The following is a 15,829-nucleotide window of genomic DNA, read 5'->3' on the forward strand; positions in this document are numbered from 1 at the left end:
TGGTGTGTCAGAGTGGACTCAGTGGGCAGAATGGCCTGCTTCCACACTGTGTTGATTCTATGATTCTCTAATTCAGATGGAAGTGTCACCCACTGAGCTGTACTGACACTCTGAACTGTGACACTCTGTGCTGTGCTGACACTCTTATAATTGTGAGCTTTGATGTCTTGTGACTTTTCTTAAAATGTTAGCACAGACTAGGTGAGTCTGCATCTTTTTTTTTGTGTTCACACAGCCACCTGGTTAATGCTGCTCACTGTCCATCCTTGCTGGTCTCCTCCTCGGAGCAGCTATCTCGCTCCCTTGAAACAATATTTGTCAATTGTGTTTTCATTGTTAAGGCAGATGACTCCATGTGTGACTGGTTTAGTCTGGTGTCACTGATGGGAAAGGTAGCTGAAGGCCTTTCCCAGGCATTCTGGAGGTGCAGATTACAGTTATTTTTAAAATATAACATTGCACTGCACGCTACTGCCAAGTTATCTCTCAGACTGCTTTCAAACCTTCTGCATATTTCTGATCAGTTTTGCGCCCTGTTTTTTTGTGGCTCTGCTGAGGCTGGCCTTTGGACACTTCCCCTGCACTTAGTCCGACCGTGTGGCTGTTGTAGTTCCAGGCCCTCAAAACTGTTCACACTTTCTCCTAGTTTGTTTAATCCTCTGAATCATCCACAGTGCACCCGCTCCCGTTATTGCCAGCAGGATTGTCACTAAGTGATTGGGGCCTGAAGTATGGTATTCCTGTTACTAGAATCATGGAGGACAGCATGTCATTTTGGTTTATTGTGTCTGTAGATACTCTATTTCAAAAACCTGTTCAATTACTGCCACTGTTTTTCATGGCTGCACTGCTGGTTCATCGAACCCCTCCAGTGTGGAAGCAGGTCGTTTGGCCCATCAAGCCACATCGACCCTCCAAAGAGCATCCCACCCAGAATCACCCCCTTACCCTAAAAGCCCAAATTTCCTAACCTGCACATCCCTGGGTGCAATGGGTAACTTAGTACGACCGATCCACCTAACCTGCACATTTTTGGACTTTGAGAGGAAACTAGAGCACCCGGACGCAGACGTGGAGAGAATGTGCAAACTCCACACAGACAGCTGTCCAAGGGGAGAATCTAACCCGGATCCCTGGTGCTGTGAGGCACCACAAGAGGTTTGTCAGTGGAAACAGATTCTCCTTGTTCACTTCATCAAAATCACTCATCGACTCGAACAACTTTAGTAAATCTCCACTGAATGTCCTTTACTCCATGGAGAGTGATTGTAGCTAAAGAAGGGCGTGCCCTGATAGCCTTCCGCATACTTGTCATTGGCTGACTCTAATAGGTTCCTTCTCCCTTCCTCTTTTTACCTGCAGGTAAGGATTGTGAGTTTGTTCTTGCTCCATGTTCCTCCCAACCATGTGAAAATGGAGGTGTTTGCAGTGAAACCGAGGACTATGAGAATTACATGTGCACCTGCACAATGTATTGGCAAGGTGAGATATTACTCATCAGCACATCGTAAAAAGGAGTCGACCAATCAGCCCTTCCTACCTGCTCTGTATTTCAGTTAAATAACGTCTGGCCTATTGCTTCAACTCTGTTTTCCTGCCATTGCTCCATATACCTCTGTACCTTTACTCAACAAAATTGTATCAGTCTCAGGTCTTGAAAGCTCTTGTTGACTATCAACACGATTTGATAAAAATTGCCCAAGTTTCTTACTGCCCTTGTTGTGAAAAAGTGCTTTGATTTTACATGCAAAGTGTGTGGCTTTAGTACGAATACAGTAAGACTTTGTACCTGAATTATTAAACCGGTTTCTCTCCGCTAATCCAATCAACTGAACCCCCCCCCCTCAAAATCAATGGCATGCCAACTAACTCTGTACTATCTCAGCGTGTGATTTAACCATTTTTAGCCCTGACGTTTGAACTCGGTGCACCAGGTGGGGTCTGACCACACTGTTATGCACACTGAGACTCAGTAACTCTCCCCCATCCCATTATGAAAGAAACACCAGGGTGAGTGGGCTGTGGTTTGTTGTGGAGTGAGTCGTAGACCCTGATGATCCTGTGGAAGTCCTTTAAAATTATGGAAAGTTTTTATAGGAGTGGGCAAAGAAAATATGTTTCCACCTGTAGGTGAGTTGAGAACAATGGATTGTAAACCATAGACATAAAGGGCTTGGTAATAAACTCTTTGGGAATCCAGGAGAGAGAGTTTTTTATCCAGTTATTATTTTGAATGTGCAACTCAGTACCACATGGAGTAGTTGAGACAAATGGAATAGGTGTTTTGAAGGGAATCATAAGTACATAAGGGATAGGGGAATAGAGGGCATTGCCAGTAGGGTTAAAAGGGGGAACTTGTGTGGGACGTGAACAGTACAGTCCATTTGGAGTGTATATCCTGTTTTAATGCTGTAGCTCCTATGTAATTCTTTATACACTGTAAATGAAGTCATACTGTCATACACAACGCAGTGCATGTGTTTAATACTGGCTTATCTTGTAGGTCAGAGGTGCTCAGTGGACATTGATGAGTGTGTTACTGACCCGTGTAAAAATGGTGCTGCTTGTCAAAATACCCCTGGGAACTACGAGTGTCGATGCCTCCCTGGCTACACTGGAGTGAACTGCGAGACAAATATCGACGACTGCAGCCCCAGTAAGTGCTTGAAAGAGTGATTGAAAAGAAGCTGTCTGAACCCGAATCATCATTTCCTGTTTAGAGGAAAGAGCTTGTGTTTCACCAGCTCAGGAAGTTCCAAAGTGCTTCATTGACAGTAAAGGACTTTGTGAATTGTAGCTTCCGTTGTTTTATCAACTTTATTCTTTGGTGGGATGTGGGCACAGCATTTTCTGTTGCCCTTTCCTACTTGCCCTTGAACTGAATGGCTTGTGAGGCCATTTTAAAAGGCAATTAAGAATCAACCACATTGCTGTTGGAATCAGATGCATGTAGGTCAGACTGGGTGAGGACAGCAGATTTCCTTGCTGCAAAAACATTAATGAACCAGATTGGCTTTTTTACCAATCGATGATCACTTCATAGTCTCCATTACTGAGACTTGCTCTGAATTCCAGATTTTACTGATTGAGTTTAATTCTAACCAGCTAGCATTGTGGGATTGTTATGGCGGATAAGGGGGTGACAGCCAAATTGTACAAAGCAATACCTCAGAAACACGTGTGATAGTGACAGAGTAATCTATTTTAGTGATGAAAGAAAAATCTTGATTCCCAGTGTTCTTAACAATAGGGCTGCAGGATCATTTACATCTATCTGCTGGGGTAAACAATGCCATGCTTTCATGTTTGATCCAAAGGGTGGCACCTCTGACTGTGTTGCATTCCCTCAGTATTTCACTTAACTGTCAACCTAGGGGTCCAGATTTTGTCCTTAAATCTTTAGAATTAAGCACCTTGCTGCTTCTAAGGCAGGAGTGGTGCCCACTGAATCATGGCTTGCTTAGTTACTTGTGCTCTTCCAAACTCTTCCTTGTGGAGAGGCCAGGTTAACTCGTGTTCTAATTCCAACGTGATGTGACAATTCCATAGATCCATGCCAGAATGGCGGTTCCTGTATCGATCTTGTCAACACGTTCTCCTGCAGCTGTCTGGCGGGGTTCACTGGTAATAAATGCCAGCAGGAGATAAATGAGTGCTTGAGCAACCCGTGTCTGAACGATGGGAACTGCTCTGACTATGTCAACAGCTATGTCTGCAAGTGCCCTCTCGGCTTCAACGGGATTCACTGTGAAAACAACATGCCCGACTGTACAGAGAGGTAAGATGAAAGAAAGACTTGGATTCATTTTTGCACCTTTCCTTCACCGCCTTGGGATTTCCTGAAGCACTTTACAATTACTGAAGTATTTTTTAAAGTGGATTCATTGTTGTACCCTGTGCGCACAGAGCAAAATCCTACAGCGATATTACTGGGCTAATGGCTGTTTCTAACATATTGGTTGAGGACAACTATTGGACAGGGCACAGGATTAACTTTCTTGTGGCTCTTCGTATAGCTGTGCCAGATGTGTTATGGTTGTAAGTGAGAGTAGGTAGAACTTTGTTTCAACCTGTCATGGAACCGTAGAGATGTACAGCACGGAAACAGACCCTTTGATCTAGCTGGTGCAGATATCCTAAATTAATTTGGTCCCATTTGGCGCATATCCCTTTAAACCTTCCTATTTGTATATCCATCCAGATGCCTTTTAAATGCTGTAATTGTACCAGCCTCTACAACTTCCTCTTGCAGCTCATTCCATAACCTCTGTGTGGAAAAGTAATTTTAAAAAAAAATCTCAAGCTTGCTTGCTTTAAAATATCAGCCAAATTTCAGCCCAATTTCAAACACCTCACTGAAGCCCAAGCTTTCTGTTTTTAAAGAGGTACTATTGTTAAAGGAAATCTTTAAGCAGTGCTCAGAAAGGCCAAGGTGCTTGCTTCAGCTCAAAGTTTGCAACCCCAGATTCTACTCTGGGGCTACGACCTGTAGTTTGCGAAACCCTGGCCTTCAGGAACCTCCCTGGATATGGTAAAAGGTTAAATTGCAGGGATGAAGCACTGCAGGGGAAAAGAAACACGAGGGACTCTCATAAAGGGAACACCTGTGATGAGTGTCATTTTCTGCAAAGTGGTGCACTGTCTTTTGAGTTTTTTTTTTATCCTCCGAAATGACAGGCCTCACGTTACGAGCTAAAGATGAAATGGTTTCACCCTGCGCTGGAGGGCTTTAGCACATGAGACTTAAAGGAAGCCATCTATAGGGCTAGCGTTGGAGGGTGAAGCTTGGTTATGAGCTGGGGGGTGGGGGAGGGCAGAACCATCTGAGGGAAGAGGATTCTCACACATTGTTCCTGCATTCCTTTTCGCCATTAATTTCCATTAGCCTGCTGTAAATCAACTGAGACTTGCTGAAGGCAGCACAGCCAGTCACTAATCCCTCAAAGCTGCTTGGGAGACAGGGGGGAGCGGGTGAAGAGGGAAACAGAATTCTATTGTGTTCACTTACCCCAGAGTGCATTCTCTAACCATCTCCGTGCTGGCAGCAAGGTCTCGGGGGAATATCAAGTGTGTGTCCAGGTGCTGGTGAGCGAGGTGTGGGGGAAATATAGCGTCTTCAACCTATCCCAGCAGCCGTGTTGTGCAGCGAATGATCAGTTTGCTTACTGGTGCCTCTCGGTAGTATGCTTGCAAAGCTAAATAGCAAGTATTTTTGTCCAGCGCTCCCCTTGTGTGACATGGAGATGGTTCTCTTCAGTGATCTGTTTCAGCAGCAGCAGGCAGTTTCCATCTTTTTTTCGTGTTCTTATTCTTGTCTCATAGAATCAGAGAGATGTACAGCACGGAAACAGACCCTCCGGTCCAACTTGTCCATATCGACCACATATCCTAATTTAATCTATCCCACTTGCCACCATTTGGCTCACATTCCCTCTAAACCCTTGCCTTTTCCTATACCCATTCAGATGCCTTTTAGATGTTATAATTGTACCAGCCTCCACTACTTCCTCTGGCAGCTCATTCCACACATGCACCACTCTCTGCATGAAAAGGTTGCCCCTTAGGTCCCTTTTCAAATTTTTCCCCACTCACCTTAATCCCACACCCTCTGGTTTTGGACTCCAGTACCCTGGGGAAAAGAGCTGAAAATGTGTTGCTGGAAAAGCGCAGCAGGTCAGGCAGCATCCAGGGAACAGGAGAACCGACGTTTCGGGCATAAGCCCTTCTTCAGGAATCCTGAAGAAGGGCTCATCGTCGATTCTCTGTTCCCTGGATGCTGCCTGACCTGCTGCGCTTTTCCAGCAACACATTTTCAGCTCTGATCTCCAGCATCTGCAGACCTCACTTTCCCCTGGGGAAAAGACCTGTCTCAGTCTCACTTTGCATGTAAGTGGTTGAGACTCCTTCAATTCAACCTGGCCCAACGTGTAGCCTGAACTGGAAAACCCATGTTGGTCGTTTGGGCCACATGAATTTCCTCAGATTTTAGTGTGTGACATCCTGCTGTATATTCTAATTCACTATTTGTTTTAGTAGTTGCTATTGTGGTACCAAGGCATCTGGGAGAAAATTTAAACATGCCATGTGCTTTTGATCCAGCTAGGCATCCTCTGATGGGTGGCACGATGGCTCAGTGGTTAGTACTACTGCCTTACAGTGTCAGGGACCCAGGGTCGATTTCCCACCTCTGACGACTGTCTGTGAGAAGTTTGCACATTCTCCCCGTGTCTGCGTGGGTCTCCTTTGGGTGCTCCGGTTTCCTCCTACAATCCAAATATGTGCAGGTCAGGTGAATTGGCCATGTTGAATTGCAATTTTACATGGCCCATAGTGTTAGGTGCATTAGTCAGGGGTAAATATAGGGTAGGGAATGAGTCTGGGTGGGCTACTCTTTGGAGGGTCGGTGTGGACCTGTTGGGCCAAATGGCCTGTTTCTATACTATAGGGAATCTAATCTAATCTTTCATTGCTGGTGAATTGTGTAGAGTCCAACACATGTTAGTAATGGATATACTATGTTTAAAGGATACTTTTTTAAAGAATTCGTTCATGGACATCATCAGCAAGGGTAACATTAATTGCTCTTAAACGGAGTGGCTTGCACACTCTTTCAGAGGGCAGTTGAGGGTCGGTTGCACATGGTTTAAGTAAGGATGGCAGATTTCCAACTCTTAAACCATGTTAGTAAATCTGAAACAAAAACAAGTTGCTGGAAAAGCTCAGCAGGTTCTGTGCAGAGAAATCAGAGTTAATGTTTCAGGTCCAGTGACCCTTCTTCAGAAGTGACCATAGCTAGGAAAATGTTTTTTTATGCATAAGATAGGATGGGGGAAGGGGCTAAGGAGCAAATGAGGGGTGGGGATAAAGAGAGAAAAACAGTTGGACAGACAAAGGAATGGATAACGATCTGGCTAGGAGCATGAATAGCTATTAATGGGGACTATTAGTGGCTAACAATAGATTGTGTGTAATAGCAGACTGTGATGATAAGGCCTGGTGTGTGGGGGTTGGGGTAAGGACGTGGGAGAGCTCCAGCCCTAATTATTGAGCTCGATGTTGAGTCCAGAAGGCTGCAGGGTCTCCAAGTGGAAAATGAGGAGGTGGTGTTGTTCAAGCTTGTGCTGAGCTTCGCTGGAGCACTGCAGCAAGCCTGAGGTAGAGATATTGACTGGGGGGGACGGGGCGGGTGTTGAAGTGACAAGCAGCTGGAAGCTCGGAAATATTTTTTTGTCGACCCTGCATGGGTATTTTCAACAGCCGGTGGTTAGTTTTGTGGTCACCATTACTGGGACTAGATTTCAATTCCGGATTTATGAATTGAATTCAAATTCCACTTCTTGCCATGGTGAGATTTGAACCATGTTAGCTATATTACCATGATGCAAACATCTCCCCTCCCAGTTCCTTTGAGCCCCATGATAGAAATAGACCTCATTGCAGAAAGCTTATAAACCACAAGTGTGGACAGACCAGACCACAAAGATAAAAGCAAATCAGTGATTAGAAATTGTCGTTTTAAAATATCATAATATGTGACCAAGCACGTATTGGAGCAGAGCTCTTTGTGCAAATCGTTAAAGTCTCTGTCGACAGGGTTCCCAGGAGGGTGTGCTGTTTTGTCTACATCTCTGAGTGGGCTGCTTCTTTCTCCTGTTAGCTCCTGCTTCAATGATGGAACCTGTATCGATGGCATCAACTCGTACACCTGCCGCTGCCGACCTGGCTTCACCGGTTCCAACTGCCAGTTCGATATCAATGAGTGTGACTCCAAACCGTGCCAAAATGGGGCCACCTGTATCGACGGGCTAGGGGGCTACCGGTGCACCTGCCCCTCCGGCTACTCGGGTAACAACTGCCAGGTGAGGGAACCCCGTTCGAGGTGCACAGTGAGCATGCTCTGTCTGTAAAGTCGAAGTTGGCACTGCCTGTCTTTGTTTGTCTGTTTAACAAGTGGTTGCCCCGGGGCTGATGTAAAATGGTGGTTACGAAGGATGAAAGGATTTGCATTTATATAGCTCCTTTCACCTCTGCCACCACCCGATACCCCAAAACCTCTTGCAACCAATGAAGTTCTTTTCTGGAATTGGAGCCCCAAAACGTGGCAATCGGTTTATGCACATCAAGGTCCTGCTTTTGCTGGTCATGATGCCATTAATGTTGGATGTGCCTTCTGTGCTCAGTGAGTCTGGCGCTGAGTTAATGAGGAGGCCCAGCAATTAATAGGTTTCTGGAAAGCCAAATTGCAAAGGATGATACTGGGCCCAATTTTCACTGAAGTCTCTCATTTACTTACAGAGTTAAACATTACATGCATACACCTAATTCCAACCGCACCACTATTTTATCAAGAGTCTCTTAACAAATTTATATATTTTTTATCAACCTATTCAGTGGCCATCACGTGCAAGGGTAGAACGTGAACCCATACAGCCTTCAAAATCCCCAGGTATCTCTTGTAAAATTATTTTTAATCAACATGTTTTGACATGTTTAGACGCTCCTCCAGGGCAAATGGGATCTTACAGCCCAAAGGCAGGGACACTACCACTGCAGCACAAGTAGCATCTCTTTAGATGTGTTCAAGTGAAACCTCAATCAGTGCCCACAACATACATGCAGCCAACTGCCAGCTCTCTTTACAGAACAAGGCACGAATGCCCGTTGTTTAGTTTTCCTTGGATTTATTTGCAGGACCTGGGTGTTGGTGTCACTTATTGACGCTCCCAAGTTGCCATGATGAGCTTTCGCTTAACACATATGAGTGGCTTTGCTAAGCTTCTTCAGAGGGCAGGGCAAAGTTGACCATGACTGGAGATGTTCAGAGAGTTTTATTTCCAGAATGCGCTGAAACCCTGTCAGTAATCCAACAGCTTTGGGGTGCTTTCTTTTAACTGATATTGGTGTTTTCATTGCGGATTTCTTTAAAAAGAACTCCAATCCTGAAGCAGCTGTGGCAAGACTTAACCTCCTGACGGGCCTGTGAATCCAGTAGCGTGGCTGCTTGTCGAACAGAACTGTGAATGATGTGGTGCCGTGAGTGACTGGGCACAACTGTAAAATATCAATGCTCTTGTTGTTGCTTCCACTCACTCAGACCTTGGTGAATCTGTGTAGCGGGTTGCCCTGTAAAAACAGAGGCAAGTGTGTGCAGCAAGGCGCCACGTACCGTTGTGAATGTCAGAGTGGATGGACCGGGCTGTATTGTGACGTACCAGATGTGTCCTGTGAGGTGGCTGCTCATCAGAGAGGTAAGCCAAGCCCTGCATGTAGAATGGCACTCGCTAGGCATAATGTTTGAAGAAGGCAATGTTGTAACCACAGGTGTATTCTGCCGAGGGAGAGGCTTAAAACCAGGCAGATGGTCTGCCTCTAACTCAGATTTATTTGTTGTTTTTTGTTTTTTTTTGCCAAAAGAATTTCACTGGGAGGAGGCAGAGAATAGAGTTTGACCTTGGGTTCATTTGTTTTCAATTCCATTAGTGCTGACTGAGATGCAGATGTGTGAAGCTTTTTTTTTCCCCTCTTATTATTCTGTTAACCTCTACCTTTCCAGGCTTGACTGTTGAGCAACTGTGTCAGCATTCTGGGATATGCATCAATATAGGCAACAGTCACCAGTGCCAGTGCATGTCTGGGTACACTGGCAGCTATTGCCAGCTGGATGTGGATGACTGTGCCTCAAACCCATGCCGCAATGGAGCCACCTGCAGAGACTACCTGGGAAGCTATACCTGCGAGGTGAGTTCATCACTCGAACACTGTGTTTCTATCTTGTGCTCTTTATCACACACACATTCTTTGTCACACGCTTTCACACACTCGCACTGTCTCGTGCATGTACTTACCCACTGTTTGTCTTCCTCACACTCTTCCTCTTGCATTCACACATACTTTATCACAATAAGTGTTTCTCACACACTCTCACACTTGCTCGCGCTCTCTCTTGCATTCATTCATTGTCTTGCACTCTCACTCACTTGCTCTTGCACTCTCTCCCTTGCTCGCTCTCTTTCTCACTCTCTCATACACTCACTGTCTCTCTCATGTGCTCTCTTTCACACACACTCTCGCTCGCTCGTGCGCTCTCTCACTTGCTTGCTGTATCTCACTCTTACACTAATTTGTGCTCTTTCTCTCTCACTCTGTTGTGCTGGCTTGCGCACTCCGCTTGCTTTTACCATCTCGTGCTTGCTCGCTCCCCTTCTCATGCTCACTCTTCCTCTTCTCACTTGCTCTCCCTCTCATGCTCGCATACTCTGTCACGCTTGCATTCTGTCTCTCTCTTGTGTTCTCTCTCCTGTATTTGCTCTCTTTCACACTTGTTCAATCGCTCTCTCTCTTGCGCTTACTCTCTCACACTAGCTTTCTGACTCTCTCACTGGCTCGCACGTTCTCTCTCCCCCTATCCTCAGCTGTTCTATGTGATGTTTCAAGGGTCTTTGGTAAGAAAGGTGAATTGTAAAGTCTGAATAATCTGGGACAGAGTAGGGGGCACTTACACGTACAAAGTTGCAAGAATGCATGACCAGGCTAGGTGATTGAAGCAAACAATGTCAAAATTTACAAAATGTTTCTACAAGGAGAAAGTGAGGTCTGCAGATGCTGGAGATCAAAGTTGAAACTTTATTGCTGGAACAGCACAGCAGGTCAGGCAGCATCCAGGGAACAGGAGATTCGACGTTTCGGGCACAGGCCCTTCTTCAGGAATGAGCAGAGAGTGTTAGGGACTCACTGAAATCTTTGTAGAGAGAGGCAGAGAGCTTCTTCAAGGAAGGCATCCTTGTAAGAGGATTCGCAGTAGGTTGAAATCTTCGAGGAGAAAGTGAGATCTGCAGATGCTGGAGATCAAAGTTGAAACTTTATTGCTGGAACAGCACAGCACGTCAGGCAGCATCCAGGGAACAGGAGATTCGACGTTTCGGGCACAGGCCAAAGAATCCTGAAGAAGGGCCTGTGCCCGAAACGTCGAATCTTCTGTTCCCTGGATGCTGCCTGACCTGCTGTGCTGTTCCAGCAATAAAGTTTCAAAAATGTTTCTACACCCTATATGGTTTATTTCTGCTTCTGTTTTGTGTATTCATACGTTTATATACATAGCTGAAGGAAAAGAGGTTTTGGTAAAGAAGAGGGAACAGCAGACCAGGACTATAGGATGGAACACTTAATTAGCATTTTCCACAATCTCATGGTGTCACATGACGCTTCCAACCAGCCAAGTATTTTCCAAAGTGTGCCTTTGCTGTAATGTGTTTAACCTAAAACTATCAGTATGAAAATGACGGACAATATGCTTTGATTTGGGTATTGGATAAATATTGGCCAGGATGCCGTGGAGAGCCCTCCCAGATATTCAGAATCATGCCATGACACTGACACCTGTTTGGACTGACACGACCTTGCGTCTCACCTGAAAGAAGGCAATGCTGACAATGTAGCATTCCGTCTGTACTGAAGTGGCAGCTGAGATTTTGTGATCACCTCTGTGGAATTTTTTTTTTTAACCACAGCTTCTGACTTTGTGCCACTTGAGGTAGGGGCAGACAGCTGCTGGTGTGAAGGACCAACACCAACTCGGTGATGAGTTGGAGACAGAGGAGGCATTTGCTCTGACTTCATGTTCATTTGTGGCTCTCTGTGGTCCACCTGACTGAGATGTTGACGAAACTACAATTTAGGATTTGTCCCTGCCTTGGGGCAGAACATAAAGCGATTTTAAAGAGCTGCTGATAACAGGAATTTTCTTTTTCTTCTGCTTCTTTCAGCATGAGTTAGTTGCCAGTCACCACTTTTAAGTCTTGCTGAGATTAGTTCACGTCGGTGATGTGGACCCAAGTTTCTCAGGTTGTAGTTTCTAAGGTGAGGTGTTTGGATCTGGGTTAAGAAGCTTGGCTGTTGACTTTATTGACCATGATGTGGAGGAGCCGGTGTTGGACTAGGGTGGACAAAGTTAAAAATTACACAACACAGTTGTGTGACTTTTGACTTTATTGACCATATATTTAAATGGCAGTGCAGAGACCTGACTGCTTCTTGTACACTTCTAGCTGTATTTTCAGCAGTTAAAAGCACAGGTGTGGGTGAACCACTTTCCAGCCACACTTTCAGAAAGGTGGCATTGTGTTTCTGCACGCAGAACAGAGTTGAAAAGTATAGTGAGGACCTGTCAGAACTGGAGTTTGATCCATCATTGTCACAAATCAGGAAGCCGATCAGTGGTTTTTATTTTACAAGGCTGACCAGGAGCTCCCCCTCCTGACTTGATTTGGTAAGTGACACAAAAACTGTGTTTCCAACGGAATTTCATCTCGCCCCTATTCCTGTCCGGATTGAAGTGTCTGAACTCAGATGTGGCCACCTTTCCAGTATGTCCTAGAAATTAGAGACTAACTTCCCAAACAATTCTGCAAACACCTCAGCAGCAAAACAGAAAAAAAAACAGCATTAAGAAACATTGTTAAGAATTCACTGTTTCATTTACTAGATTTTAAAATATTGATGTTGAGGGCTGAGGGGCTTGGAGAAAGGTGTGATTTATCTTTTTGGACATGGGCGATCACATGACAAAAGGCCGCATCAATTTTCCATCTCATTTTGCATTGAACTGATGAGGGTGCTCCCGTTCTTGCTCTGAGCTAGAGAACTGAAAAATTGACAGGGCTTTCAATCTGAGAGCTGTTCAGAAATTTCAGTTGTCAGGTATAATTAATTTGGGTATCCCTTCCTCCACTGATGATTGCTGTATCAGCTCAAGAGTCATTGCTAGGGTGCTACATTGTAAGGGCTAAGGGAACCATTGGCACGTGACTTCAACGCCCAAGTTTGCAGTGCAGGCCGAGGAGTGGAGAAGTTATTAGTTTTCTCGAAGATAAGCAGGTTAATACATTGATTTGGATCACTGTCCAGCCACTTGGGTTATAATCTAACAGATGTGCCAGAAAGGTTTCACTTGATGGGGAGTGAATGTCAATGGTTGAAAGAGGCCTGTTAGCCTGAGGTCTGGCTGGCAGTCCACCCTGAGAATGGAATTGGACTTTGTACTCTGCAAGTGACATCTGTGGAGCATACAGTAGTGTTCCCCTGAGCCAAGGTGAGTCAAGTCCTCACTGGGCCCAACTTGCAGTTGTTGTTTGTTGTTTTGTCTCTTTTTGCCTTATTTGGGGATGACAGTTCAGAAACAGCTGCTGTTCATTTCATTGAGGCAGTGATGCTGTAATCCAAAATCACAGCAGTTAGTATCAATAACTTTACACAGATGGTAACCTTTGGAATGTCAGTCTGAACTCAGTGTGGGAATCTCCCAAGCTCCACACACCCCTGGACAAAGAATTTGGTTATGGATTGCCTAAGAGGCAGGCTTTTACAAGGTGATGTTTAACACTCAGTTTTGCAGGGAGTGCTATTTGCCTCTAGAGCAGTTACTATCTCTTATCCCCTCCTCCCCGTCCTTGTGTTTTAACTGACTTTCCATTACGCCAGTCGCAGCACAATCAGTATCTGAGATTCCAGATTGAACTCTCTCAAGTCTTGAATGCATGTTTAAGGCTGGCATTCTCTTGCAGTACTGAGAGAGATACCATCTTTCAGCTAAAATAAATGCCCATCTGCCTTCAGATAGATTCAAATGTCCCATGCTACTATTTCAGATAACAGCAGGAATACTGTCTCTAATTAATGTACTTCCATCAAACAGTCTCCATAAAACTAATTATGTGGTCATTATGAAATTGGCACTGGATTATATGATGTAGTATATTTACCTTGAGGAAGATGAGAGGTCTCCTTCTAGGGATTAATGTCGAAAAACTATACTGCTGATGTCTTTATTTTAATAACCAGTATAATTTTGCAACCATACTAATGATCACATCCCTTGGTCTCCAGTGTGTTCCAGGGTACCAAGGCGTCAACTGTGAATATGAAGTAAATGAATGCCAACTCTATCACTGTCAGAATGGAGGAAAATGCATTGACCTGGTGAATGATTACAAGTGCTCCTGTCCACCAGGAACTGGAGGTAATGAAACATTTCTTAATTTTTTGATCTCTCACCAAACATACCCAAGGAATAGAACCACATCTCTTTACGGAGGAAATAACATCACAGACAAGTGACTACTCAGACTGCTGACTGGGATTACTGACATGTGACAAATGTTGAGGATCTAACTTTGGTTCGGGTTACATGATGACATACTAAAGATATTTTGAAAGACCTGAAGAAGAGAAGGTTGAATTGCTTCATTTTTTTTTAAGCAAATACATAAACGTGTTTTTGTGTTAGTCCGAGCCACTAAGTAATGTGCGCAGGGAAAAGAAGTGTAAAACCAAAGAAAGGTATGATGTTGAACAGACAGAGGTGTCTTTGTCCCCTCGTGGACTAAGGTTGATTATGGATGTGTGGATAAATGTTGTAGGTGCGCAGAGGGATTGTCAGCAACTAGACAAATATAATCTGATCAGAGAGAACCAATGTGAATTTGTAAAGTGTAAGTATTGTTAATGAACCTGGTTAAACCTGGTGAGGATGTAACTAAAATAGTAGCTGAGGTGTGTTCGCAGATGTTACTTGAGAGGCATCCTATGTGGTTCCAAACTGAGACTGAACAATTGGAATTGAGAGAAATCTGTTTACCCAGGCAGAGAACTGATGATCAGGTCCAAGACCGAGTATAAGAAACAATTGATCCAATTGACATCTAAAGAATAAAATTAATTGGTTTGCTGTTTCGGCATAGGTTCTGGAGCTCGAAAAGCACCCCAGCTTAAGAATTCTTGCAGCTCTCAAAACTTGGGTTACACAACCCTTTTTATAAAAACCAAAACTGGTAAAAACCTTTAATTGGTACAGTTATGGATTTTGAACAAGGGAATAGGATATGTAAGAAAGGGGCGAGTTGGCAAGCACAGAAAACATGTTTTATTTTTCCAAACCGAAGTGTTCTGTGTTCACAGGTGTCCTGTGTGAAATAAACAATGATGATTGTGAACCCAATATTGATCCGCACACTGGGGAGCACAAGTGTCTAAACGGTGGCCGATGCGTTGACAGAATCGGTGGTTATAGCTGCATCTGCCCGCCGGGTTTCATTGGAGAACGCTGTGAAGGGGATGTAAATGAGTGCCTTTCCAATCCATGTGATCGCAAGGGCAGCCTCGACTGTGTGCAGTTAACCAACGATTACCTGTGCAGATGCCGACCTGGTTTCACAGGTGAGTTGCAAAGCCTTGTCCCTGCCAGTGTTCTCAATTTACCCATCAGTGCCTGGGGCTCGTGTGTGCCTGTCAAGTGACCACATTCCTTGGTATTGAGTGGTGAGGGACCTGTGTTGGGCTATTCAACCACAGAAGTCATGGCATTATGTTAATCTCACTGGTGTAGACATCCAGAGCCTCGGGCTTTTGTTGTGAGGACAGGAGTTCAAATCCCATTGTGACATGTGGTAAAATTTGAATTCAAACAAAATCTGTAATAAAAATTAAACTAGTCTAATGGTAATCATGCGACACATATCAGTTGTTTCAGAAAAAAAACCTCATCTGCCATTTAGAGAAGGAGTTTTGCCATCCTTACCCGGTCTGCCACGTGACCCACCAAATCCACAGAAATGTGGTTGACTATTAAGCAATTAAGGGTGGACAATAAATTCGTAGCTAAGGAAAGCCAAAAATGCATGGTATTTTCAGTGCTTGTCCCAAATACTCACCATCTCAACAATGGTGGTTAGGAGCTGCAGCCCCGCCTTATTTTAAAGGAGGAGGTTCAAACAAAACCAATTGTGACACCTCCCCAGAAAGTTGTCAGTTGTTGAAGCCCCCTATTTCAACCCAG

At 44.5% G+C, this 15,829-nt stretch overlaps 1 protein-coding gene across 1 annotated transcript in view; it reads left to right on the forward strand.

Moving 5' to 3' along the window:
* Positions 1–15,829, forward strand: part of LOC122554632 (neurogenic locus notch homolog protein 2-like) — a 158,324-nt gene that overhangs the window by 112,976 nt on the left and 29,519 nt on the right. The window contains exons 16-23 of the mRNA XM_043699954.1: positions 1,363–1,482; positions 2,504–2,656; positions 3,550–3,778; positions 7,658–7,859; positions 9,095–9,248; positions 9,554–9,738; positions 13,882–14,014; positions 14,953–15,210. Coding sequence (XP_043555889.1) covers positions 1,363–1,482; positions 2,504–2,656; positions 3,550–3,778; positions 7,658–7,859; positions 9,095–9,248; positions 9,554–9,738; positions 13,882–14,014; positions 14,953–15,210 — 1,434 coding nt within the window. The remainder of the gene's footprint in view (positions 1–1,362; positions 1,483–2,503; positions 2,657–3,549; positions 3,779–7,657; positions 7,860–9,094; positions 9,249–9,553; positions 9,739–13,881; positions 14,015–14,952; positions 15,211–15,829) is intronic.

The sequence above is a fragment of the Chiloscyllium plagiosum genome, chromosome 11, assembly GCF_004010195.1.
Source record: "Chiloscyllium plagiosum isolate BGI_BamShark_2017 chromosome 11, ASM401019v2, whole genome shotgun sequence".
Lineage (NCBI taxonomy): Eukaryota > Metazoa > Chordata > Chondrichthyes > Orectolobiformes > Hemiscylliidae > Chiloscyllium > Chiloscyllium plagiosum.